Source organism: Musa acuminata, chromosome BXJ3-2, assembly GCF_036884655.1.
Source record: "Musa acuminata AAA Group cultivar baxijiao chromosome BXJ3-2, Cavendish_Baxijiao_AAA, whole genome shotgun sequence".
In the NCBI taxonomy this organism is placed as follows: Eukaryota; Viridiplantae; Streptophyta; class Magnoliopsida; order Zingiberales; family Musaceae; genus Musa; species Musa acuminata.
In genome coordinates this window covers 21,522,325-21,549,828 of record NC_088350.1, presented here as the reverse complement: position 1 = coordinate 21,549,828, position 27,504 = coordinate 21,522,325, and the positions used below count along the sequence as shown (strand labels likewise).

Here is a 27,504-nt window from a genome sequence, read left to right as displayed (position 1 = left end):
CACCCAAAAGAGGGACTTGGCCGCCCGATCCATCAGCACCATGGAGGGTGAACAGTATAGCTGCTTCGCTAGCATCGGATACATCACCCCCCGCGAGAACTCTTGAGCCGCCGACCCATCAGACTATATCCTACTCTCAGCTTTGAAAGTGGGTCATGGTGCTCTAAGGAGCCTCGGGCTCCTCCTCCATGAGGTCAACCATGCTAAGGGCCTGGAAAGGCTCCCCTTTGGAACGAGCACGGATGCGGCACAAGTCCCTCATCGACTTCGGGCGAGTTGTAGACCTCTCCGAAGGGCCTTCACCAGGAGAGCCGGCACGCCCCCTCTCCCGCGCCTGAGCCGAGCCCTAACCCTGGAGGCCTCCACCCGACTCACCCATCCCCAGCGTCGCCTTTTCGCGATTCGCCACACTTTTCAGAACCTTTTAGGTGCCGACCTTGGCTTTCTTCTTCGGCCGATCCGCCTCCGGATCACCAGGTAACTTCGACCCACGTGCCAGCATCCCCTTTCTTAAAGGAATCCTGGAATCGGATCCTTTGCGCTCTCGCGTCGGTTGCATCGCGACCACAGAACGGGGCATCCCCTTCAGAATATAGAGGTTCACCATCTTTGCAAAATAAAGGCATGATTAGTGAGGCGTCAGGAAAAGAAAAAAAGAAAGAAAGCACCCCGGGCATGAATTTGATCGTACCCCTAGTAGTTGGACTTAGCCCCTCATCAACCAACCACTCCTCGGTCATCCCCTTGATGGCTCGAGAAGAGGACAGAATCTCCCTCAATCGCTCCATGCGCTCGGCCTCTTCATGCGAAAGAAAAGGAGGAATGTTGTTGATCGCTCGGGGGGGTCCACCCAATGCAAAATTCCCACCCTCGACTGCAACTCACAAAGAAGTATCGGGCCTTCCACCCCTTGTTGTTGGAGGGAGCCCCACTAATCCTAAACCCACTTTGGACTGTTAGATAATACCCGCCCCGCCCCTTGCATAGGCGAAAGCAGGCCAAGAAGAGAGTTCGGGTCAGTTCGATCCCTGCCCCCCGACATTCCTCGAGGAAAACCACCATATAGCGCCAAGAGTTTGATGCCATCTTGGATAAGAAAATCCCCCACCAACGGAGGCATTCTCGGATGACCAGGTGCAGTGGGAAACGCAATCCCACCTCCAAAGCATCCATGGTCAGCCCGAATCTATTGGGAAATAGGTCATAAGGGTGCTGACCCAGACGCAGAGCATGAAGCTCATAATCCTTCAGGATACTATAACGATCCTGAATCGGACCTAACAAGTTCTCGGGCACCGTCGAGTCCACATCATGCCATGACCTAATCACCTGCAGGGCCGCAAAAGCCTTTGAATCCACTGAGGACGAGCCACCCGACGAAGAACTAATCATTTCTACCCTACAACTACCGGAGCCCGAGCTGCTGATCTCGGAAACTGATCGACTAGAAGAGGGGGGAGAAGAAGATGAAGACATCCCGACCTCAAAACAACGAGTAGCAAGCCGAGTCGTAAGCAGGGAAAGCAGCAGCAGAGCAATGCCACACCCTTCCACAGTCAGAGGTTTATAAAGAAGAAACTTGCCACCCCCAAGCTGACGTTTGGGCTCCCTGAGGAAAGAGATGATCGCAGCACTTAAAACCCACCATAACTCCCAGATTCTCTAGTCTTGAAGCTCCCGCCAAAAGCCGCTCGTGACAGAAAATCTCTCGCTAGAAGTAGCTCATGACGGGAAGTTTCCCGCCAGGACCTGCATTGCCCCGCTCGACACCAGCACTCGGACACACGTGTACACTACCACACGTGCCCGAGTTGTCAGTCCCAAATTTGAGCCTGAGTTCAGTCGCTCGACCAACAAGTTCAATCTTTGCCCGAGTCGCACAACTCGGTCCCTCGACCAATGACTCGTCAATCTCAAACCCGAGCCCGAGTTTAGCCGCTCGACCAACAAGTTCAATCTTCACCCGAATCGCGCAGTTCAATCCCCCGATCAGCGACTCATTAGTCCCAAACCTAAGCCCGAGATCAGTCGCTCGGCCAACAGGTCCAATCTTTGCTCGAGTCGCACAGCTCGGTCCCCCGACTAGTGACTCGTCGATCCCAAACTTGAGCCCGAGATCAGTTGCTCGCCCAATGGGTTTAATCTTTGCCCGACTCGCGCAGCTCAGTCCCCCGACCAATGACCCGTCGGTCCCGAACCTGAGCTCGAGCTCAGTTGCTTGGCCAACAGGTTCAATCCCTCCCCAAGACACGAAGCATGACCCGCCAAGTAGCCCCGCGATAAACCAACCCGACTACCCCTCACGAGCAACCAATCCACACACGACACTCCTACGAGCTAGACGCACCCCTCGCCCTCTTGCAAGGACCCATGGCACGCCTCGAGGGAGGGGGGGAGGGAGAAGTGATAAGGTATATTTTAAGCCCCAGCCACGTCACAACCAACGCCGCATCATGCCCCCGCCAAGTTAGCACGAGGAGTATTTCTACACGCCAAGATAGGATCTATACCAAGGCACCTCTCGGTACATCTTGTCCTGGAAAGCTCGGGACTGCGTCGCATGACGTCGTTCCCTGCATTCTAGGACAGCGGCCACACGAAGGTACCATCTCGCCACTCGGGGAACGATCACGGCGCCAAACCCACATATAGTTAATCCTCGCATAGTAGTATAAAAGCCTCTGACTGGCATCTGGCCAGAGGAGGTGAAAAAGAGGAAACCAATTACTAACTTAATCGTCGAGGGGCCAAAGTCGGGAACCCTCGATGAGGGCCTTCTGTGCAGGAGCGCGACCAGCCCCGGAAGTGTGACCGCCCCGACCGAGAGACGCCCTCCCCGAGGATGACGCTAGTGTCTCGACAAAGAGGTGCTTTCCCTCAGACAATGTCCGCATCCCGACTTGCAAGCGTGATCAACTTCAGCACCTCCCCCAACCGATCGTGAACTTCCGACATCGACCCATGAACCAAGCCATGCTGCACTGGTCACGGTACACTCGTTCATCAACAGTATGCAAACATTTGTTAGTCTCAGGCAGAAATATCGTACTTTTTTAGGTTAGTTGAAGTATGCAAAATCTTGCAATTACTTGCATGCCAAAGGAAACAAAGTGATTTCAACTTTAGAAACAACAAAAGAAATGTCGATGTGCAGAAAACAAAATTTACTATCAGCATAAAAATAACATTGGTTACCAAAGAAAAAAATAGCTGCATATTTTATTTGCATGCAAAGAGAATTAAAAAAAATAAAAGAGAAGGTAATCAATAATTAGAAAGCTGTAAGAAAACTGTAAGCAAACTAACCACTCATTCTTATGGCTGAAGGTCAGTATAGAAAAAAAAAATTACAAATTCAAGAAAAGAAGTAGGTCAGTATGAAAAATCTTCACTCAATCTCTTTTCCTTTTCTTGCATCAAATTTCTGCCCAATTATGAAAAATTTTCGATATCAGACTCTATTTGCACCAGATAAATCATCAGAACCATAACATGCTTCACTGTAAAACCTTTCAATACATATCCACCCACCTCAAGAAATAAACTTCTGATGACTAAAAACCAACGCAGATGTTCCATGTAGATTGACCAAAACCCACAATCTTCATGATTCATGTATGAAAAATAAGAAAAGAAACACTATCGTAAGCTACATGTTTAATATAGGACTGTATAAAGCTGATAATTCATTGCAAATGATTTTTCATAGCCAATGTCCTTTGTTTATCATGCCTTATTCATTTCCAAGCCACAAATTATTATTCCGAAACTTTAGCTCAGAAGACATGTTCGAGCTGATAGTCAGTCGAGCAAACAGAGACTCGCCGCTGAATAGGGGTCCTACAAGAAGGACAATCTTTCATACCCTTCTTCTCATGAAGCTCATTGCATTTTGTGCAAACAACTTGGTGAGCACAGGGAAGGAAGACAACCGACATCTCCTCTGATAGGCACATAACACATTCGCGTTCACGCTGTAGGTCTTCAGATGCCAAGTCCTGAGTATCCATGATCTTGGCCAATACATACGAGTCGTTACTTCTCTTTCCATCTGAAAGGCGGGATGCATAACTTTTATCTGTTCCCCACCTCAGTGTAGCAATATTTGACGAGTGTGTGACTAGCCGTAACTGTGCAATCTGCTGTTCAAGTCTACGGATATCATTTTTACATCTTTGCAAAACATTTTCTGCTTCCAATTTTAATGCATTTTCCTGTGATTTTGCAGAAGTCTCAAGCTGTTCCCGTTCTTTTCTTTCAGCATTGGCTTCTGTGAGTGTATCATCCTTCAGCTTCTCTTCTTGTCTCCACCTAGCCTGCAGGTTTTTCACGAGGCAGAACTAAGGAGAAATTCTTTGATCAAGTATTGCATAAAAAATACACAGCTTCTTAGTCAAACCAACACTAATGGTTAGAGCTAGTAAAAAGATACTGATAATTTAAGGAGAAAAATACTGAATTTTCAAAAAAAATCCAGTGAATTATATACAAACCCCATGAAGAATGAAAAAAATGAAGGTTATTAGATTCCTTTTCAAAATCTAAAAGTTTATTCTCAATATCTATAAACGTTTTAATAGCCTGTTCATGAAGCTGCAAATTACTTACTTTTCAGCGGAACTTTCCAAGAAAATTGACAAATTAATGTAGGTTAAGATCAAATCCAAACTGGAAAACAAAAAGATTATTCACCATATATAAGGCCCAAAAGCTAGGAAACAAGATTTAAAAAGCTTCTTAGGGCAAATTGGATGCTAAAGTGAACAGATTGAGAAGGATGATGTCAACTTTCAAACATATGGGGCATTTACATAAATTATCCAAATGATATTTGTATAATGTGGGCCTAGCCACAGTGACTTTAGCTTCCAACCATCTGCGTTCAGTTGCATAGATCTTTTCCCACCATTGAATTCTATTGAGAATGATGCACTATCCAAATTGAGATCCGTCAAATCTCTTTTCAATCTTTTTCTTAAGTTTTCATTTCTTTTTTTCTTCTCCCTCTCTTCACACATTTAATCCTGATTGTAATAATCTGCAATTCCTGTCAAGATGTAAACCTCTGTGCTTGTATTTCAGCATGCAACTCAATGACGAAATGTAGCTTAAGTGACACCAATTACAAGTCCTAATATTCTCTCAGTTATCACACCTTTCTCACTGCTCATTCCGACCATTGCCATTCCTCTAATTATCCACCCAACTACAGCTACCTGACTTCATGGTTTGGCAGTCTTGCCAACCACCAAATACCTGCACCTCTTTCAACCATGATCCCTCCTGCCATCCATCCCCAACAAAATCATTTGTAAGCTCTAATTGCAAGCAAACATATTAAATAGTTGCACTTTACAATTGCAAATGCAAGAAACCAGATGTTTCTGTAGCATATCCAAATACACGTTTCTAATTATAATGCACTTGTGATTGCCACTGAAACAAATTCTGGGAAATCAGACAGCCCTTTGGACAATGGCTAATTGTGGAAGTCGTATGACCAATTTGTACGGCAAGAGAACAGCGTAAACCATCATCAATAAGATGAATAAAGATAATTCATAGCCTCACTGTGATCAACAACACTTTATTTGCAAGTTATTAATCTCATAGCATGTGGTTGTTGACATCTTAATTTGATAACTTCTATTTATGCTGCTTGGCCTGGATATCAGTTCATATTTTATCTTATCCTTTGCAGGTGACAGCCTCTTTTGCAAAAAGAGAAACACTTACAAAATCTTTTACATTTGATGATATGGACTAAAACCTTAAACTATGTGTCTTAAGGGAACTGATTATACAGTACAATTACTGTTCAGGCAACTTTCTCTAATGCATTGCATGCACTTCCCCACTTGAAAATTTGAATGATACATTATCGAAAGAGATTTACCTCTGATTGATCTCTAAGCTTCTTGACTCGTTCAAGTTGCTGCTGCAGCTGAGACAGTTGATGCTTTTCAGTTGCAAGCTCCTCCTGAAACAGGACTTGCTGTTTTTCCCATGACTGGAACATTTTAACAGTCTTCATCTCTCTTCTTGAAACTTCTTGACAATTGGCTGCTGATTCTGCAGCACGTAATTTTGCAGCTTCCATTCCCAACCTTAGCTGAGTGTTCTCAAATTCAAGCCTGTGGGCAGCAGCGTTAGCCCTTTCAACCTGGGCACTTGCCTTTGATATTGCAAGTTCCATCTCAGCAAGCTTTTTCCTGGTATTTTCTTCCAAAGTTTGCCTCTCCTTTTCGAGACGAGCCACTTCTTCTTTTTCCTGTCTCAACGTTTGCAGCTCAGCCTTCTCCTTGCTCAGCCTTCGGGCAGCCTGCATCACTTTTTGCTGAGCCCAGTCAGTCCAGTCTTGCAACTGCGCCTGGAGTTCATGCATTAGGGGAACTAATACAAGCAACTTCTCATCCTTCTTGTCCTCTGGGACCCAATCTCTGCACATAATATCAGAATGGATTGGGCTATTATTGCTATAATTTGCAGCATTAACATTAGGTTCCTGCTTAAGACTAACACCAGCATTGCTCTCAGAAGGTAGTGACAAAGAAAGTTCAGTATTTGTACTAGATGCTGGTAACTGACTGCTAATTTCTTTTGAGATGCATGATGGACTAGATGAGTGTCCATCACTAAAAGAAAGGTTAAGGTTAGCATCTGCTGTTGATTTGTTGATTCCTGCAGCTTTCCCAATCTTTAATGAGGAGCTCTTCAAACTTATGCTCGCGGAATCCGATACTGGATTGCATTTCCTATTTAAAATTAGGCTACTAAGCCCACTCTGTTTACATGCTCTTGAAGCTGCTTTAGAACCCAAGGACCGATAGCTCTTCTCAAAGTGAACTGACTTTTGTCGGAGGACAAATTCTCTTTTAGAACTACCTACATGGACCTTTCTACTGCCAACAGGCTTCTCTTCCTGTGAAGATCGAGAAACAACAATAGAAGATTCCTGAGCATGATTATATGACGAAATCAAGCTTTCCTTCAGAGGTTTAGGTTTTGGGCCCATGCCATCCTCATTTGATGCAGAGAACCTTCCACAAGGTAGGCTCGGGATCCCTACCACTTTTGCAGTGTTGGATTTCTGCATGTTCTCAGGACAAGATATGATGCGATTCAACTTCTCAGGCCCTTGAACATTTGTTTCGGTGTTTATTGAAGGGGAGGTGTTATTAGAGACTGACCCTGATTCCAACTGGGAACCAGTAGAAGTGCCCAAGTATTCATCATATATGACTGTGTTTGACAAATTGCTATCCATCGCACAAGCATGGGAGACATTTGCATCGAACATTAGCAAGTGCCACATTGCATCACCTGTACTAAAGAAAGGACTGACATCCCTAAGCACACTTATCATATCGGCCAACACACTTTTCTCCAACTTCTTCAGATCCTCAGCAACATTCTCCCTACGAGAAGAATCCACCTCTTGCCCACTCCTCAGGAAAACCAATGCATTGTCCACAACATTAGAAACTGTATCCTTATAACCATAACAGAGCCCTGAGCTCAACACAGCATTTGTGGCAATTTCCTCGGTGTACCCATGCGAAGTGATCATCTTAATCGCGGTCCTAAAGACCATATCCAAATTACTCAACAAGATCTCCTCGAGCTGGGACTCGGTGAGGCAACTCCAATCGACATCCTGGAATTCATCCAACTCCAGCCCCTCTTTGTGCCCAAACATATGAGTCCTACACACATCACAGATGCCTGCATGGTTGTGTTCGGGGATGGGAATCTCAGTACTTTTCTCCGTTGGGAACAACTCGTAGTCCGGCAACTCCATATGCAATGCATCAGCGACCGTATTCGGGTCTGCCAGAGGCGGATCAGCTCGGAACTTCCTCTTGTTCCTGCTACTTGCTTCCTGGATCGGAATAGATGAGTTCAGAGGGCTACTGGCACTAGTAAGTACTGTGGCCATCTCGACTATGAATTCCTCCTCGATGAATCCTTGCTTATCACTAATGAATGCAGAGACAAATTACGGAATGAGAAGAGGGGAATCATGTAATTAAAATTATAAGTGGAATAAATGGAGAAATATGGTTCGTGGGGATCAAACCTTATCGATTTGGGGGAAAATGAATACAATCTTATTTTTCCTGCATCAAAGAGATTCAATTTAGTCATAAGGTAAAGAAGGAAAACCTAAAAAAGATAAAACTCTCATCAATTGAACAAAACGGTACCAGACAAAGAAGAAACGAATTAAAGACACCAAATTCCCTAAAAGAGAGCAAACGAAGATGAGATCCATAGCATGCATGCAAGAAATTGAAGAGCACTGCAATGGATCAAAGGGTTGCCGTGATTGATCATAGAGGGTAGATCGAAAGGGGTGAAAGTTATTAGGGAGGAGAGCTAATGGGGATCCTGGCTAGAGAATGGGGTTCAGAGAGATCGATCGGCACCCACCCGATTGGAGCTGACGGCGAGTGGATCAATCGCAGGGTTGATCAGAGATCACGCGATGGATTTGGCGGCGGGGAAGGGCGAGTAGGAGCTCTCTCTTTCTGCTGCTGCTGCTGCTGCTTCTGCTTTGTGGTAGAAAGGAGTAACACCTTCCTTTTTTTTATTAATCTTTTTATTATATTATACGCATACATCACGACGAATTTTCCTCTAAATATTAAAATTCTCCACACATTTATTATTGTTAACCTGCATTTATGTAAATCATATTTAATATTAATTTATTTTATCAAATAATTTTTAAAATATAAAATACTTGAATTTTCTATTTTTAATATCATAATGTTTTTTAAGAGATATTGACAAAAAAAATTTAACTTTCTTTTCTCAAGTGTAAGCGATGAAAGTTTTAAAAATTATTAGACAGAATTTTAAGACCTGTCTTTAGTTTATGGGTTTGGTAAATCCAAGCAGGCTTTAAATTTCAAAACCATAATCTAATTTTGTAGCATTACTATACCAATGTTTTAGTAAATTCATTGGAGTACATTCAAATCCCAAACTCTAGGGGTGGATTGTTAGCCTAAAATATGTAATATATTATATTAAATACGAAAATAATCTTTTATATGAGGATTAAAATTAAATAAAATTAGATCTGAAAAAGAGATCTCTATTTGTTCTACAAAAGTAGCATCTTTAGATTCAATATTATGTCAATTTGTAAAGAGAACCGGACCATTCTCCTCTTTTTCTATCCTTTCATAGGACTGTAGGGAAATCTGGGGCCGATATCACATGTGCAGTGAAAAAACATAAAAATAAAATCATCAAATTTCTCATTAATGTGTTCGGCGTTGTGTGAAGATTGGTGCGTAAAATCCACAAAACTTAAAACTGCATATATTAAAGATTATGTTACCTAGGGAGATTGTATATCCCTAAATCTTTACAAATCTCTTAGAGAATGTGAAGGAGGTCAAGTGTCGTCTTCTTTAGTGGTGATCCACATAGTAGAGTTACGACGATACTCCTCAAGTCTCTTGGCCTACTATCTAAAGAGAAGAAGGGGAGAAGAACAGGAGAAGGCAACCCAAAGAAGCTTTATGAACCATTTGTTCTCTCCTATTTATAGAAGTCTCTTGTCAGTTTAACCCTAATGGATCATGCCCTATTGGGTATTGGATCTCCATCCAACTACCTAAGCCTCTTATATTAGTGGATCTCTATTCAATAATCTATCGGCTCTTATTGGATTTCATCCATAAGATCTAATAATTCAGGGGCTTATTGGATATCCAATAAGATAGTGGCTCCGATAGATATCTCATATCCGAATGTCTACTTATTACAATGCCTACTATATGTGTGTGACCCTCTAGGCCCAATATCAAGTTGGCTATGAGTCATACCTATCAAAACTCCTTCTGGCTTAGTGAATTATTATCTCCATAATAATTCACTTGACTTATCGTCTATGGATGTACTAGCCATTACGTCGCAGTCCCTAGAAGATACATGGGAATTTAATTCATTTGACATGTCTGTCCTTAGTTACTATATACCTATAGTCCCTAATCCATCTAATATCCCAGAGACTATATATCGGGCATGGTATTGTCAGACCCATACGATTTATGCTTGAGTCTTGCTCTAATCGGATTCTCCCGGAGAACTCTTTCTCTCTTAATCTGAATGACCCTAGCTAGGGATTTGTTTGAGCAAGAACACATGAGATATTCTTCTCATAACACCGAGAGTGGATGATGTTGAATCTCGAATTTTGATGATGAAATTAATCGGTGTGTTTGTCATCTAATATGCATTTAAGTGACGCAGGACTAGCTTCGATCAGAAAAGGTAAATTGATTAAAGCAAGAGGAATCAGATGTTGGGTCGGAGCAAACATGTCAAAAGATTAGACGTCAGCCGGAGGATCGGTTAACGTGTCGGCAGAAGGCTTCGTGCCATGAATTCGGGCATCATATCAAAGGATCAGATATTGTACCAAGGAGATCGAAAGTTACAGGAGTCAACATGCTGATTAGGCATTACACTAAAGGATTGAACGAAGCGCCGAATGAACTAATGATATGTGGGACAACATAGGATTCACTTATAATTGATTATGTCTAGATTGAGTTAGTTTAGAATCTAATTGAGTCGGTCTAGAATGTAATTAGGCCAACTCAATTAGGGGCCAACTAGGCCCAAAGTGAGGCTGTTTTGAGCCAAGAAAAAGGCGCATTCAATGACCCAAAAGTTGGGTCAGGCGATGGCACCGCCGATCCAGGTGGTGGCACCGCTAGTGGCTCAATCTATAAGACACAATCTCCAAGATTATGTCAAATGGTAGTATCCTATATTGGGTGGTGGTACCGCCTAGTGTCAAGCGGTGCTACCGTCAGTTTAGGCGGTGCTACCACCCAGACATAGTCTCCCAAATTGTGTCAGGCAGTGGTACCGCCCAGTGTCAGTGCTGCAAGCGGTGGTACTGTCCAACACCCTGAAAACCAGGGATGAGACACTTTTTGGCTCCAAGTTTGAATCCACTTAGGGCCTATAGATATCTCTCTCATCCCTGCATAGAAGACACAAGAATTGAGAGCAAAAAAGGAAGAAAAATGCTATTGTAATCTTGTGAGAACTCCTCTCAAGCTCTAAGTGTTGGTAAAGTTTAAGAGAGGAGGTAGTGGGCGTGTAAAGGTTCTCTCCTAAACCTATCAAAAGGAGAATCGAGTTGTAAGGGTAGTTGATCTTGCCCATTGAAGGAAGATCGTTAGTGGATACTGGTGACTACGATGGAAGAGGAATCGGGAGTGGATATAGGTCATGACGATCGAACAACTATAAAACTCGGTTTGTAATTTTGTTTTAATTTTCATTCCTTGCAAATTGCTTTACTTCCTCATTACTTTAGCTGCACACTCTTACAAATATTTTCAAAGTTAAGTATTTCCGATATCGATTTTTATCAAAATAAAATTTTTTTGAACCGATGTCATTTTTATTGTAAGCATTAATTCACCCCCTAGTGTCGACTTGATTCTAACATATGATCCTTTATCGACACTCAATAGTCCTCATAAGGTTGGATACCACTCTTGATGACCAACTATGTTAGATCTAGAATATTTAGACCTATAAGTCCGATATCAAAGAATGGAGTACTCATACAGGACATCCTTGGTGTATTAAGTCTAAGGACTAGATACATCACTACGACTATGGAATTGCTATCTGACAATAAGATATTATCAACCATCCAATATTTCGTAAGCAGCTTAATTAGTGAACTCATTCTCAAATGAGCACCTATATTGTATCCTTAGTATCCCCACACGAGTAGCTATAAGACTAGCTGCATCCATCATATAGACGGGTATACAGCACACTAGTCTATATAGTTATCTCGATGTTCCTCTCGAGTAACCTATGATCGGGATTATTTAGGGTTTGTGTTTAAAGGTGAATCAGTCTCATTATCGTGATCTCATCACGATCCGATTCCCATTGCATAGATCCAAGGACATCACAATATATACATGTGTATATGCAACAATCAATATAAAGTGATAAAATATCAAAATATAATAAGCAAAAAGATTATGTTTCAAGTTACATATGCCATCACTCACGTGATTGGCTTGCAAGACACCTATGACTAGCAAGGACCACTTAGATTGATGATTAGGGAGAAGAGTTGAGAGAGAGACTGTAATCCCTCAATTGAATGCTCTATGAGATGCATAACCTCTCTTCAATCTAGTCCCTAGATGTCCTATCTATTTATAGGCAAGAGCATAGGGTCTATGATAAGTTATTAGGAGAGTTCCTCCCATTAAGGGTATCCCCTAAGGAATCCTATTTTAAATGGACTTCTTTTCTATTTGCCAATATCTGTCATCAGAATTTAATTAATTTTATTATATAAATCTTATCCAATTATAAAAGGCCATAAAATCTACCATTCTCCCACTTGGCCTATTAATTGATAAGATATAAAAAGATATTTAAAATAAAAATAAATAAAATAAAATGTATTTAAAAATAATTTTATCTAATTATATTCCAAAGAATTTTAAAAAAGTATTTTATATATGGTCATGAATTTTAAAATAAGTCAATAAGTCAAATAAACATAATAATACTATATTAAGTCTAACTATCAATACGAGTCATAGCGATTGTATATCATCAATGTCATACTCCCTTCTATGTACTACAACATTGTTAGTCTTTCCTACTATAGTCCATAATAACCTTTGTAATTTGTCTTCTCAAGACAATCTTGTTATTACATTCAACTATAATATGCATAAACATAAATATAAATAAGATAGCAGAAACAAATAACTTTAATTAAGTAAAAAAAATCAATAATAGCATCCACCTAAATATGCATCACCATATCTTTTATGACTTGCTCATAAGTCTCATTCTAAGAATATGTTCTTCAAATATTTTGCACTACAAAGCTTTTATTAATGGATCAGCAATCATCATAGTGGTGTTTAGGTTATCAATTGACACTTACTATTTTTTTACTCTTTCTCTAATCATCAAGTACTTTATTTCGATGTTCTTGGAACCATTAGAGTACTTGTCATTCTTAAAGAATAAAATTATTGTGGTATTATTATAAAATATCTTTAGCAGCTTGACAATTGAGTAGATCACACCAAGTCCTGAGATAAAATTTTACAACCATAAAGCTTGATTTGTAGCTTCAAAGCATGTCACAAATTCAGCTTCCATTGTTATGATGCAATAAGCGATTGCTTTACACTTTTTCAAGAAATTGTCCTACTAGCTAACATGAATACAAATCCTAAAGTGGACTTCCTACTATCGAGATAATTTACAAAATCAGTATCTGAATATCCTGTCACTTCAAGCTGATCTGATCTCTTGTATATGAATATATAATCTTTTGTCCCCTACAGATATCTCATTACTTTCTTTACAGCTTTTCAATGTTTCATTCTTGGGTTGCTTTGGTATCTTCCTAACATTACAACTGTAAAACTGATATTTGGTCTTGTACAGGTTTGAGCATATAATAGATTTCTGACTACACACTCATAAGGAATATTCTTCATTCGATTCTTTTTTAGGTTATTTTTGGGGCACTAGTTTTGGTTGAATTTTTCACCTTTAGTAATAGGTATATCATTGGCTAAGCAAAACCACATATTAAATCTCTCCAAGATATGATTAATATATCCTTTCTGAGATAATCCTAATAATTCTTGAGATCTATCCTTAAATATCTCAATGCCAATAACATATGTCACCTCATTTATATCAACCATCATAAAGTTCTTGTTGAGAAATATCTTGGTTTCATGCAATAAACCAAGATCACTACTGGTAAGTAAAATATCACCCACATATAAGACCAATATAATAAACTTACTCCCACTTACCTTCAGATATATGCACTGATCAATAATATTTTTCTTAAATCCGAAGGAAGTAATGATATTATGAAACTTTGTATACAATTGTCTAAAAGTTTGTTTAAGATAATAAATGAATTTCTTAAGTTTACAATCCTAACTTTCTTTTCACTTTTCTATGAATCCTTCATGTTGTTCCATATAGATTTCCTCATCTAAATCCCTGTTCAGAAATATTATTTTCACATCCATCTGATGTAACTCAAGATCATAATGAGCTACTAATGCCATGACGATCCTCAACAAGTTACTTCTAGAAACTGGAGAAAAAGTCTCGTTATCTTTGATGCCTTCTTTTTGAGAAAAACCTTTGGCCACAAGTCTGGCTTTATATCGTACGATATTGCCCGTTGAGTCATATTTTATCTTAAAGATCTATCTACAACTGACTCTTTTATAATTATTGAGCAATTCAATAAGTTCCCAAACACCATTCTGGACTATTGATTTGAACTATTCTTTCATTGCATCATACCAATTTCTAGAATTGTTATTTTCTATGGCTTGTGAAAACGATAAGGGGTCTCTTTTTATTCCTATATCATAATCTGATTCTTGTATATATACACCACATAATCATTAGAAATTGCATGTTTCTTTTTCCTTTGAGATCTTCTCAAAGTTGCAAATTGTGATTGCTCTACAAGTTCATCAACGACGACATCAACATCATATGAGAGTTCTTCAATGATATTTTGATATTCACCCTCATTAATACTCATTGATTTGAGAAACAACAATTTCTCAAATAGGAGATGATATAAGAGAATTAACCTGAATCTCCTTAATATCAAAATTGATTCTTCGAGATTTTTCACTCCCACTTATTTCGTCATATTTTACGAATCTTGCATTACCAGATTCTGCTATCCCTGTACTATGATTAGGGCAATAAAATCAGTATCCCTTGGACTTTTCTAGATAATCAATAAAATATCCAAAAATAGTGCTTGGATCCAATTTCTTTTCATATGGATTGAATACTCTTATCTTTGTAGAACACCTCTAAATATGTAAATATCTCAAATTGGGTTTCCTACCAGTCTACAACTCAAATTGAGTTGATGGAACTGACTTTCTAGGAACTCTGTTTAAGATATACATAGTTGTTCTACGAGCTTCACCCCACATTGACTCAAGTATAGAGAAAAAACTCATAATGCTCCTAACCATATCCATAATAGTATGATTTCACCTTTCAGCAATATTGTTCTACTGTAATACACATGGTAATACATATTAAGCATAAATACCCTATTGTTCTAAGAATCTAGCAAAATGACCAATATTCTACCCAGATTCATCATATCTGCCATAAAATTCACTATCCCTATCATATATGACAATTTTAACTTTTCTATCTAATTGTTTCTTGACCTCATTTATGTATACTTCAAGAGGGTCGACGACTTGAAACTTTTTATGTATTAAATAAACATAGTCATATTTGGACAGGTTATCTATAAATATGATGAAATACCTTTCTTCACTAAAACAAGGAATATGAAGTGGTCCATATATATCAGTATGAATAATCTCAAGGAGTTCTTTACTTCTTGTGACTTTTTTCTTTATATGTTTAGTTTGTTTTCCCTTAATATAATCTATACAAATATTAAAATCAATGAAGTTTAAATGTTTCAAAATATCATCCTTCACTAAAACAAGGAATATGGAGTGGTCCATATATATCAGTATGAATAATCTCAAGGAGTTCTTTACTTCTTGCCATAATCGTCTATGCCACAATATAAAAGATATTTCATTATTGAAACTACGTTTCAATCCAACACTTGCCACAATATAGAAATATTTCATTATTGAAACTATGTTTCAATCCAACACACTTGCCATAATATAGAATATCTTTCATTATTGAAACTATGTTTCAATCCAACACTTGATTGCATAGTCAATAATGTCTTTGCAAACTCAAGATTCAAATTAATTCTATACAAACCATCACATAGAATTTTAGAACTAACTTTTATTGAATAATAAAATATATTAAGTTTACTATTATCAAAAGAAAGATAATATCCTAACTAATCAATTCTAGATATAAAAACTAAATTTTTAAAATAGTAGGAATATAACATGTGTCAACAAGATCCATCAGATGACCCATCTCTAAGTGTAGACGATAAGCCTACACTGATATAACTTTTGTTTTGAGATAGTTTCCCATAATGATGAATCTTTCATATTCTTTTAGTTTCCGGATTGAAAATTATATATATATATATTATTGGTAACATGAGTTGAAGCACCAGAATCAATCCACCAAGTATTAAAAGGAACTTTTGTAATGTTTGATTCAAAACATACAAAGGTTAAATTAATACATTTCTTTTCAAACCAAGTCTTGTGTTTAATGCAGTCATTTTTTATATGTCTTTTCTTGCTGTAAAAGAAGCACTTTACTATAAAAGCTTTCTTTTCATTAGTCTGTTTAACATTTTCAGACCCGACAAATTTCTTTGATGGATGATACTTCAATTTTCTTTTCTTGTTACCAACTCCTTGAGTAGTAGTCATAACATTATATAAACTTTTCTGCTCTTTCTGAACACACATATTAGTTAACTCATTCAAGTCCCACTTATCATTATTTGTATTATAATATATCTTGAATTGACCAAACTGAGAAGGAAGGGAATTGAGAATGAACTGCACGAGGAAAGACTCATCAATATTCATTCCTAATGCTTTAAGTTCTATAACTTTATCAACATATTAAGGGTGTGATCTTGAATTCCTCGAGTGCCATCGTATTGAGCTATAGTCAGTTCTTTCATTAGTGTGTCAACCAATAACTTATTAGCATATTTAAATCTGTCTCCAATAACCTTTAAATATTCCTGTACACTAATTACAATCGATAATGAAGTCTTTATTTTATTTGCAATCGTTATTCTTATGAACATTAAATTGAGTCTATCAGCTCTTTCTCAAGCCTTCATTCCATTAACTTATTACATAGTACTTTCATCAATCAAGTCTACGGGCTTTTCAACAAGCAATGCTAAGTCAATATTTAATACACCCAGTGTAAATTATACGTGTTCTAACCATTCTGAATAATTTGATCCGGAGAGTACAGGGACACTAGAAATATAAGAATATATGGACGAAAATACTACTATAAAATATAAAATAATATTAATGCTTTGAGTTTTTTTAAAAAATTTGATGAACTATAATATCATCTATATTACACGATTGGATGAAATATTAACATATCTAGTGTTCACTCAAGATCATCTATAAAGGACTGATATTATCCTTATGGAATAGTATTGTTACCTTTAGGTATACAACCCTAAATTGCAAGGATATCCAAAACAATATCATCCTACCCCATCACATAATTATTTGAAGTAGATTCTCTTTTGGGATTATATAAATATCCTAATTATGTGTGCCATTGTATATTACTTCCTTGGTGGCTACAAGACCAATACAATAATATAAAATATAATTTAAAATATCCTATAAATGATAAAACTTTTATTGTAATTCACATCTCAAAAGCATATTATCCTAGGCCACTTTGAAAGCTACAAGTCAGATAAAACTTAGGGTATACTAAGCAGTTCAATAATAGAATAACAATCATAATAATTATTAAACATTAATCAGCAAACAAAAAAACTCATATGATAATCATGTGTGTGTGTATGTGTGTGTGTGTGAATATCCAAGAATAATGATTGGATTTTATTTATCAAAATTGTAAAAGGGCAAAACTATAATTTAACAAAACCATAGCCTCGAGGGCAAAATTATAAATATGTAAAAAATCCTAGCCTCCATCGTCGTCACTTGCGCATGTGTAGTTACCACGCTACGGCGTTGCCTCTGCCCGTGCATAGTCTTTGCCATCGCGGGGTTGCCTCTTCCCATGTGTGGTTGTCGCCTTGGCACGGCTTACCTACGCGCAATCGCTGCTAGTGTGCAGCTCCTGCTTGCACGCGGTTGCTGCTTGAGTGCGGCCTATCGCTTGGGCGGTTGTTTGCCCTCGTGCAGCCGTCGCATGGATGCGAGTTCTGCCTATGTGTAGCCGTTGCATGGGCACAGTGCTACCCACGTGCAACTGCCGCATGGGCGCCGTGATGCCTGCATACATGTGTCGCCTACTGCATTGCGATGTGTACGCTACCCAATGCAACCTCTACCGCTAGCAAATTCACTGGTTGTACGCAGCAAGGTTGATGGTGACCATTCCTGCTTCGCGATCATTAGAGAATATTGATAATTCATGCATCGTAAATAAAAATAATAGATATAATATATTTAATCTTAAGAACCTAAGTTCTAATACCAATTGTTAGCATAAAATATGTAATATGCTAAATGCAGAAACAATCTTTTATACCAGGATTAAATTCAAATAAAATTAGATATGATTTTACGATACGTACCTTTTGATGTCATCTGAAAAAGAGATCTCTTTTTGATCTGTAAAGGCATCGTCTTTAGATCCAAGATCGCTGTCAATCTGCAAAGAGGACTAGATCCTTCTCCTCTTTTCTTATCCTTTTACAGGATCACTTAGATTGATGGTCAGGGAGAAGAGTTGAGAGAGAAACTGTAATCCCTTAATTGAATCCTCTATAAGATGTGTAACCTCTCTTCAATCCAATCCCTAGAGGTCCTATTTATTTATAGGCGAGAGCAGAGGGTCTAAGATAAGTTATTAGGAGAATTCCTTCTATCAAGGGTATCATCTAAGGAATCCTACTTTAAATAGACTTCTTTTCTATTGACCAATATATGTCATCAGAATTCAATTAGTTATATTATATATATCTTATCAAATTATAAAGGGCTACAAAATCTAACATAGATTTGATAAATCACTTTTTATCATTATAAAACTAATAATTAGTTGATAATTAACTTATAATAGTTATAAATGATTAATTGAAATGATATATAAATAAAAATTTTGGGTTTTAAAAGGATATATATATATATATATTATATGCAATTTTGTAAAACTATTTCATTGTCTTTTTTTATTTCTTTCTTTGACTTGCATAAAAGAAGGTAGTTGGTGAGGTTAGTATATAGAGATGGTGTGAGGATAGGGCAGCATTTAGTGTTAGGTTTTCTTTGGAAATTCCAAAAAATAGTTGGTGATCAGACTGATCGGTTCAATCTAAATTAAAAATATATACAATTGACTCTAATTTGGTTTGATTAATTTTTTTAAATAGCAAATGAGATTTCTATCTCGATGCTCGATCGAGAAAAATCCTCTCTTTCAATATATATAAATAGACACAGTATCAAATAAATTGATGTGTGCTTTTACTTTTACACTTCATTCTATCATGGTATCAGGGCATTTGCCTTAAAGCAACACTTATCTCTTCGCTATGTTCTTTGTTGCTAGGACTGTACTCTGCCACCACTCGCAATCTACCACCACTCGCGTAACACCGGAGTAGCGATGCCATCACTCCGGTTGGAGCTCCGAAGGCTTCTAACCGGCCTCCTCTACAGCTCCAACAACCAGCACTGCACTCCCTATGAGAGTCCGAGTACGAGTGCTGCAGATGACGCTCTCTTCTCGTCATCATCTAATCCACCCAAGAGGCTGCCCTTCTTCTTCATTAGCAAAAAGTTGCTCTATAGCAGATTTGCAGCTTCTCCTCCGGCGGTTACAATCCATTACACCTTCTCTCCAACAATGCTGCAGCTCACTCCAGCAAACAGCATCGCACTGTTGAAGTTCTCTCTAGAGCAGTCTCCATACCACATCATTGCTAGGCCCAGTACTAGCAGCGTGGTCTCCAAAACCTTCAATTGATAGATCACCAGGTAAAGGTGCTGCAGCACCCTCCCACAGTGCTCAATTGATAGATCACCAGGTAAAGGTGCTGTATCACCCTCCCACGGCCAGCACTGCTCCCCCTTCTCCCTCACCTAATTTGCAACAAGCGGCTGACCGCCACCCCTCCTTCCCCTCCTCTGGACCAACTGCCATATTGTTCCGCTACCGCATCTTTGTCGAAGTTGCGATCTGCACTGATTGCAACAATTGTCGCCTGCTCTGCACCACGCAGCCGAACCTCCCTCTTCTGTGATTGTTCCCTAGAATTGTACTGTAGTTGAGCAGTAGTGTTTTCCTACCCAGCACAGCGGCAACACATCCCATCCCCATCATTGTCACAAGCACCGCTCACAACAGATCGGCTCCTCCAGGATGCACATTCAGCTGAACAAATCTACTCGTCCAACCGACTTCCAACGATCGCCACCTCTATTGTGGCTTCAACAATAGCATCATCAAAAATGTGGAGCAGCTCATCCGAGAACTCTTCGCCCTGGAAATCAGCTACACCATTATCAGCGTGAGAAGATGGGCAATAGCTACTTCTAGTGTCACGCCAACCTCCTCGTCAACTGCTTCCTCAAGATCGATAGCCTGCCCACCACTAAGGACACCCAGGCCATCACGGACGATGTGTTCTCCCTCCTCGCTGTTCAGCCTCTCAAACATCATATCGACCCATCTTGAGTGTCATGAACTCTTCATTCCCTTTCTGTCCATCACTGCATCACTGCTAAGCAAAGTACAACAGTGATCTTCACCGACGAAGCACCTGTGCTGTTGGAGTTCCACGCAGCAATACTCTTCATGTTCTTCACCGCCTAGATCCCCAACCGCAATAACTACTACACAAAGATTTGCAGTTTTACTTAATATTGCACAACCAAACGAGCCTGCACAGAGCTAAACACTTCCTTCAACAAAGAACTTGTTTGCTAGCAGCGATGATGGTCTCAGAGAGACGTTGTTCCAACGGGACAGTTATCCAGGAGGGATAAGTCTCGGCTCTCAAGAGGGAGAATCATGTGGGACGGACCTCACATGTTGAGGAGCAGTACCTCAACAAACAACAACTCCACGAAGCTCAATGGACTGAGCAAGCGACGAGGAGTGATCGCATGATCTCGCTCGAGAGAATGCATTGGTAGATGCATTACGAGATCAAGTGGGAGAGCGACCCAAAGCAACACAGATGAAGGCACACTAGGAGTCGATATGGAGTTTAGACTCAAGGGAGGGCTGACCCGTGGAATGGTGGGCACGAGGGCCACCATCAACTCAATGCAAAAACGAGGAGCGGAGCAACTTAGGTGTAACTTGGCGAAGTACCCAAGCCGCATAAAGGGAGCCAGCATAGAAGATGAAACATGGAGCAGAGACACAGTGCTTTCCTTGGACAGAGATCAAGGACATGAACTCTTGTAGATGCAAGAGCAGGATCATGTTGTTCCATGGGTCATTCATTCTGACAGAGCGGACTCATCTTGCATGGTGCTAAAGATAAAGGGAGTTTCTGGGCACATGTACCTTATCTCGGAGGAGCATTTGATGGAGGAACTAAGACAACTCAATTTATGGAGACGAAGTTGGGTTCATAAGGCCTTAGCACAGGGCAAGAGGATGCAGAGGCGGGTACTCTTGAAGAATATGCCACGGTGTTGCCATTTAAGTTGCCATGAAGGAAGCGGTGTGCAGCGAAGATTGTGCTGGTAGGGGCAGAGGCCCAGGATCCAAACAATGGTGCACTAATTGCAGCGAAGTCGGGGGACTTCGGGAGCTACTAGGCGACGGACTGTCCTAGAGCGATGCTTTATCTAGGTGTGACCCAAGAGTGGGTGGATGAAGGTCGATTGTTAAAGGAGCGAACAAAATCGAAGGTAGAAGAGACCTTGTGATGTATTGGCAAAGGCCACACATAGAGAGACCATAATTCGAGTTCATCCCACAAGGATCAGAATACAATAGGGATGTCACCAGGAGGCGACATGGTGCAGCGGATCGTGGTGGAACAGTTCATGGCAATACGATACACATGAATGAGTCTCGTGAGGGACTAGATTATATGGAGGTATGATCGAGAGCTACTGGAAGCTCCACTTCGGTGAACAATACGACGTTAAGAAGGGCTATGGATTTAAGGAGTGAAGGCTATGGTACCGTAGAGGTGGGTCTTCCGTACGTGCATCAAATTTTGCATCGGATGAAAGCCTTGGTCATCAGCATATGGGGGCTGTGTTCCACCAAGGAAAAAGTTCGAATGCAAGTATCAGTAAGTCCCACGGGAGGGACTTGATCATACAGAGGTATGATCGAAGTAGCTGGAGAGTTAGACTGCTCCAGAGCCCATATTCGCTTAAGGGAGTCCGACAAGTCAGAGGACAAGGTCGAGTAAGCGAACATTGCTACCAAGGAAGCTAAGGAGAACAGAATCAGTGCAAACCCTACAACGTGATGGCAAAGGCTTGTTAGGATCCTTTTATTTTTCCTTTTATTTTTTGTGCTTTCCTTTTATTTTCTACGTATTTATTAAGTCTGTTTAGTTTAGCTAAAGTCGGAACTCTATAAATAGGGATGTAACTGCTTCTTTTCGATCATCTATGAAAAATATTATTTTGTCTTTTGACAAACCCTAGGAGACCGATCCTCTCGAAGCGATCAAGGAGGGCCGATCCAATCGAAACGATCAAGGAGGCCGATCCACTTGAAGTGATCATTATCATCCCCATTTCTCCCCTTTCTTCGACGATAAGACTTTAGGGTCTTATCATTTGGTACCAGAGCCTACGATAAGATTTTAGGGTCTTATCATTTGGTATCAGAGTGACGATAAGACTTTAGAGTCTTATCATTTGGTATCAGAGCGACGATCCTTACCGTTCTCACTGCAACAAAGCTATAAAAAAAAAAATAAAATGAAAGAAAGAAAGAAAGAGAGAAGAAGAAGCAGCAACCGCACCACGCACCCCTACTTCCCCTGCTTCCGGCCAGCCCACCCGCCGCCCGTCGCTGCTCTCCGGCCAGCAACCGGCTCTGCCCCACTTTCGGCCAGAGTCGACCGTCGCCTCCCACCCGAGCCACCACCGTTGCTAGGAGACGACACTACCAGCGTCCCACTCCGCCGCAGCCCTGCTCGTCTTCTCTACCGCCGCTGCAGGGCAACTCCTTCTCCACCACCGCCGCTGCTTCCCGGCCGATCGATCACCGTCGCCCGCCTACCAGCTGCAACACTAGCCGTGCCTCGCCCCTTGGGTCGCAACTGCAGCCACCGGTTGCCCCCCTCCTCACGGCGACCGAAACAGGGCAACTCACTGCTGCTGCCCTTGTTTCCAACCGCCCCTCCTCCAGCACTCCTCTTCCCCTCGAGCGCCGTCGCCGCCCAACCGACCCATCACCACCGTGGGCCACCGTGCGACGACCGTCGCTCGCCTCCCAGCCACCGCCGCTCCACCTAGCTCTACATCTAACGGAAACAGAGCACACTTGCTCTGCCCTAGTTTTTAGCTGCGCCACAGCCGTGTAGGGTCGCTTGCTGCTGCCGACTGTCACCACCGTCGCTGCTACTGCCAGCTACTGCAGATGCCCTTGACATCAGAAACAAGAACTCGGGATTACTGACTTGCAATCGTACGCAATGGCTACCGATAACTCAGTGAAGGCACAAATGGAAGCATTGGAAACCAGAATTGAAAGTCGACTACAAGAAACTCTTCATAATTTCAAAAAGAGCTTGTTGGAGCACTTTAGCGGGTTTCAACAAGATAGGAGCTCAAGTTCTACGCTGAACAGATCGGGAGATACAGAAAAAGGGCCCCAGGATGGTGACACACACTACTCACGTATCAGGGTAGAATTTCCACGATGGGAAGATGGGGATCCGACCAGTTGGATCTCTAGGGCGGAAAATTTTTTTCGTTTTCGCAGAACCCCAGAAGAATCCAAGGTAGAAGTGGCCTCAATTCAGCTCAATGGAGATGCAATTCAGTGGTATGATTGGTACGAAACTTACCATGGAATTCCGTCGTGGGAGCAGTTTAAAAGAGGACTTTTTGTTCGCTTTGGCCCATCCGAATATGAGAATGTTGATGGCCAACTCGCCAAAATTCGTCAGACTTCTACAATGTTGGAGTATTAGAGTAGATTTGAAAGATTGTCCAACCAAGCTAGAGATTGGTCAGAACGATAACTTATGGGTACATTTATTGAAGGGCTTATTCCCGAGATCCGATGCGAGGTTAAGGCTCGTCAACCCCGCACTATGATGGCTGTGATTTCATTTGCACGCCTACATGAAGAAAAAATTAGTGTGGAATATCGTCGAAACAGAGGTGCCAATAAACAGGTGATTAGCAGGCAACCTACTTCATCTACTCCTAGTCGAAACCACAACACTAGCAGACTGACCCGAGAGGAACTCAAAGAAAGGTTAGCGAAGGATTTATGCTGGCATTGCGATGAAAAGTGGAGTAAGGAGCATCGATGCAAACAAGGAAGACTTTTGATGATTGAACCGATCGAGGATGAACCGGAAGTAGAAGTATCGGATTCCGATTATGAAGAAGTGGAAACTAATGATGATGTTGAAGCCATCACACATACAGTGTATGTATTGGCTGGCTACTCTAATCCGCGAACTATGAAAATTGGGGGAACTCTAAAACACCAATCTATCACTGTTTTGATTGATATGGGTAGCACTAATAATTTTATGGATAGAAAAGTTGCAGCCCGATTAGCTTATCACATCGAATGTTATGACAAATTTGAAGTCAAGGTCGCCGATGGACGGATTTTAACCTATGACAGTAAGTGCTCAAAGATAAAACTAATTTTGCAAGGTCAAGAATTATTTGTGGATTTCTTTTTATTACCCTTGGAAGACTATGAAGTGGTGCTCGGAATTGAATGGCTATCAACCCTAGGTGATGTCTCTTGGAATTTTTCTAAACTGATTATGAAGTTCTTTATTAATTGAGGACAAGTGACTCTCAAAGGAAGACGTGGCGGTAAGGTTACAACTATCACTAGCCATCGGATAGAGTGGGTCCTTCGGAAGACACACACTGGATTTTTGGTGCAATTGCATAACATTGAAAAGGAAATGACAGTGAACATTCCCGTTGGAAATATTGAATCATTGCTAACAGAGTTTACGGATATATTTGCAGAGCCACACAGACTTCCACCTCTTAGATGTCATGATCATCGGATCCCACTATTACCTGAGAAGGCACTAACCAATGTCCGACCTTATAGATATCCACATTTCCAAAAGGCAGAGATAGAGAGGATTGTCACAGAGATGCTCAAAACAGGAGTTATATGAGCTAGTGTTAGCCCATATTCTTCCCCAGTCCTACTAGTCAGAAAGAAGGATGGCTCATGGCGGATGTGTGTCGACTATCGAGCGCTTAACAACATTATAGTAAAAGATAAATATCCTATTCCAGTAGTGGATGAACTGTTGGACGAATTGGGAGGAGCTCAGGTCTTCACTAAATTGGACCTACGATCGGGCTATCATCAAATTAGAGTACATGAAAGGGATGTTCAGAAAACTGCCTTCAGGACACATAATGACCATTATGAGTTTCTAGTAATGCCTTTCGGGTTAACCAATGCGCCCTCTACCTTCCAGAGTTTAATGAATGATATATTTCGGGCTCATCCCCTTTCTCTTCTTCTTTTTTACGATAAGACTTTAGGGTCTTATCAATTGGTACCAGAGCAAAAGAAATGGGTCACAAAGCTACTGGGATTCGATTATGAGATCATTTATAAAAAGGGGAGTGAGAATTTAATAGCAGATGCCCTCTCACGCCTTCCAGAACAAGCTGAACTAGTAGCTATTTCTATTCCTATTTGCGAGACTTTGGAAGTTATCAGAAGGGAATGGATAAATAATCCTGAGATCCAAAACATCATTAAGAGATTAGAAGAAGCCCCAGGTTCTATCTCAAATTATAGTTGGGATTCGGTGGACTTATGCTATAAAGGCCGAATAGTGGTTGCCCCACATTCTTCTTGCCAGGCAATAATTCTGAAGGAGTTCCATTCATCACCAATTGTTGGTCACTCAGGATTTCTCCGCACTTATAAGCGAGTTCAACAACTTTTTTACTAGAAAGTTATGAAAAATTTTATCAAGAAATTTGTTACTGAATGTGATGTTTGCCAACGTCACAAAAGTGAGACAGTAGCCACCCCAGGCTTACTACAGCCCCTCCCTATTCCTGATGCTACTTGGACCGACATATCTATGGATTTCATTGACAGTCTCCCATCATCTCAAGGAAAGAGTACTATACTTGTAGTCGTGGATAGACTTACAAAATATGCTCATTTCTGTGCTTTACGACATCCTTATACTACTGCAAGTGTTGCTCGTATTTTTGTGGAAAACATAGGTAAATTGCATGGGAGTCCCCGTTCCATTGTTAGTGACAGAGACAAGATATTTACTAGCTCCTTCTGGACAGAACTTTTTTGTTTACAAGGTACTCAGCTGAATATGAGCACTACTTATCATCCGCAAACAGATGGGCAAACTGAAGTAGTAAACAGGTGCCTAGAAAATTACCTCCGATGCTTTACTAGCGACAAGCCGAAGGAATGGGTCAAATGGCTTCCCTGGGTAGAGTGGTGGTATAATACCTCTTACCATTCTTCTATTAAAATGACTCCATTTGAAGCAGTTTATGACCAACCCCCACCTACAATTACAAAATATGTACCCGATTCTTCTAATGTTGATCAAGTGGACAAGGAATTGATAGATAGAAATAAGATTATTTAGCTTTTAAAGGATAACCTCACAGCCGCACAAGCAAGAATGAAACAACAAGCTGATAAACACCGAAGTGAACGAGAATTTACTGTGGGTGATTGGGTTTTCCTTCGTCTTCAACCCTACAAGCAAACTTCCATAAAGGTCCGATCTTCCATGAAGCTATCTCCTCGGTATTTTGGGCCTTATAAGGTATTAGAACGTATTGGACCAGTGGCCTACCGCTTGGATTTGCTTGCTAGCTCTAAAATACATCCACTCTTTCATGTTGCATGCCTTAAAAGGAAATCGGGTGAAGATGCAATAGTGCAGTGCCATTTGCCGGACACTTCTACTATTGGGGAAGTTCAAGCTCAAAGTCATACTTGATCGACGAGTTGCAATGTACCGCAGAAATCTTGTAACTGAAGTGCTGGTGCAATGGGCCAACTTACTAAAGGAAGATGCCACTTGGGAGTCCTACAGCATGCTAAAGGAGAAGTTTCCAGAATTTGATGCTGCTCAGACTTAAGGACAAGGCTGAATTAAAAGAGGTGGGATTGTTAGGATCCTTTTATTTTTCCTTTTATTTTTTGTGCTTTCCTTTTATTTTCTACGTATTTATTAAGTCTGTTTAGTTTAGCTAAAGTCGGAACTCTATAAATAGGGATGTAACTGCTTCTTTTCGATCATCTATGAAAAATACTATTCTGTCTTTTGACAAACCCTAGGAGGTCGATCCCCTCGAAGCGATCAAGGAGGGCTGATCCCCTCGAAGCAATCAAGGAGGGTCGATCCCCTCGAAGCGATTAAGGAGGCCGATCCCCTCGAAGTAATCATTATCATCCCCATTTCTCCCCTTTCTTCGATGATAAGACTTTAGGGTCTTATCATTTGGTATCAGAGCCTACGATAAGACTTTAGGGTCTTATCATTTGGTATCAGAGCGATGATAAGACTTTAGAGTCTTATCAAGGCCATGTACAGGAGTTGCAGTCTGTCTTTCC

General features: G+C 40.6%; 1 protein-coding gene across 2 annotated transcripts in view; it reads right to left on the bottom strand.

Moving 5' to 3' along the window:
* Nucleotides 1-3,640: 3,640 nt before the first annotated feature.
* The window catches only part of LOC135632002 (putative E3 ubiquitin-protein ligase RF298), a 28,184-nt gene continuing 4,320 nt past the window's right edge, over nt 3,641-27,504 (bottom strand). Inside the window, exons 1-4 of one of the 2 annotated variants that reach the window (XM_065140241.1) lie at nt 8,434-8,567; nt 8,081-8,120; nt 5,897-7,979; nt 3,641-4,316 (exon numbers count right to left, since the gene is read on the bottom strand). In XM_065140241.1, coding sequence (XP_064996313.1) covers nt 3,777-4,316; nt 5,897-7,939 — 2,583 coding nt within the window. In that variant the 5' untranslated portion in view covers nt 7,940-7,979; nt 8,081-8,120; nt 8,434-8,567 and the 3' untranslated portion in view covers nt 3,641-3,776. Of the gene's footprint in view, nt 4,317-5,896; nt 7,980-8,080; nt 8,121-8,433; nt 8,568-27,504 lie in introns of those variants that run through there. The other variant, XM_065140243.1, reaches the window with a different exon arrangement.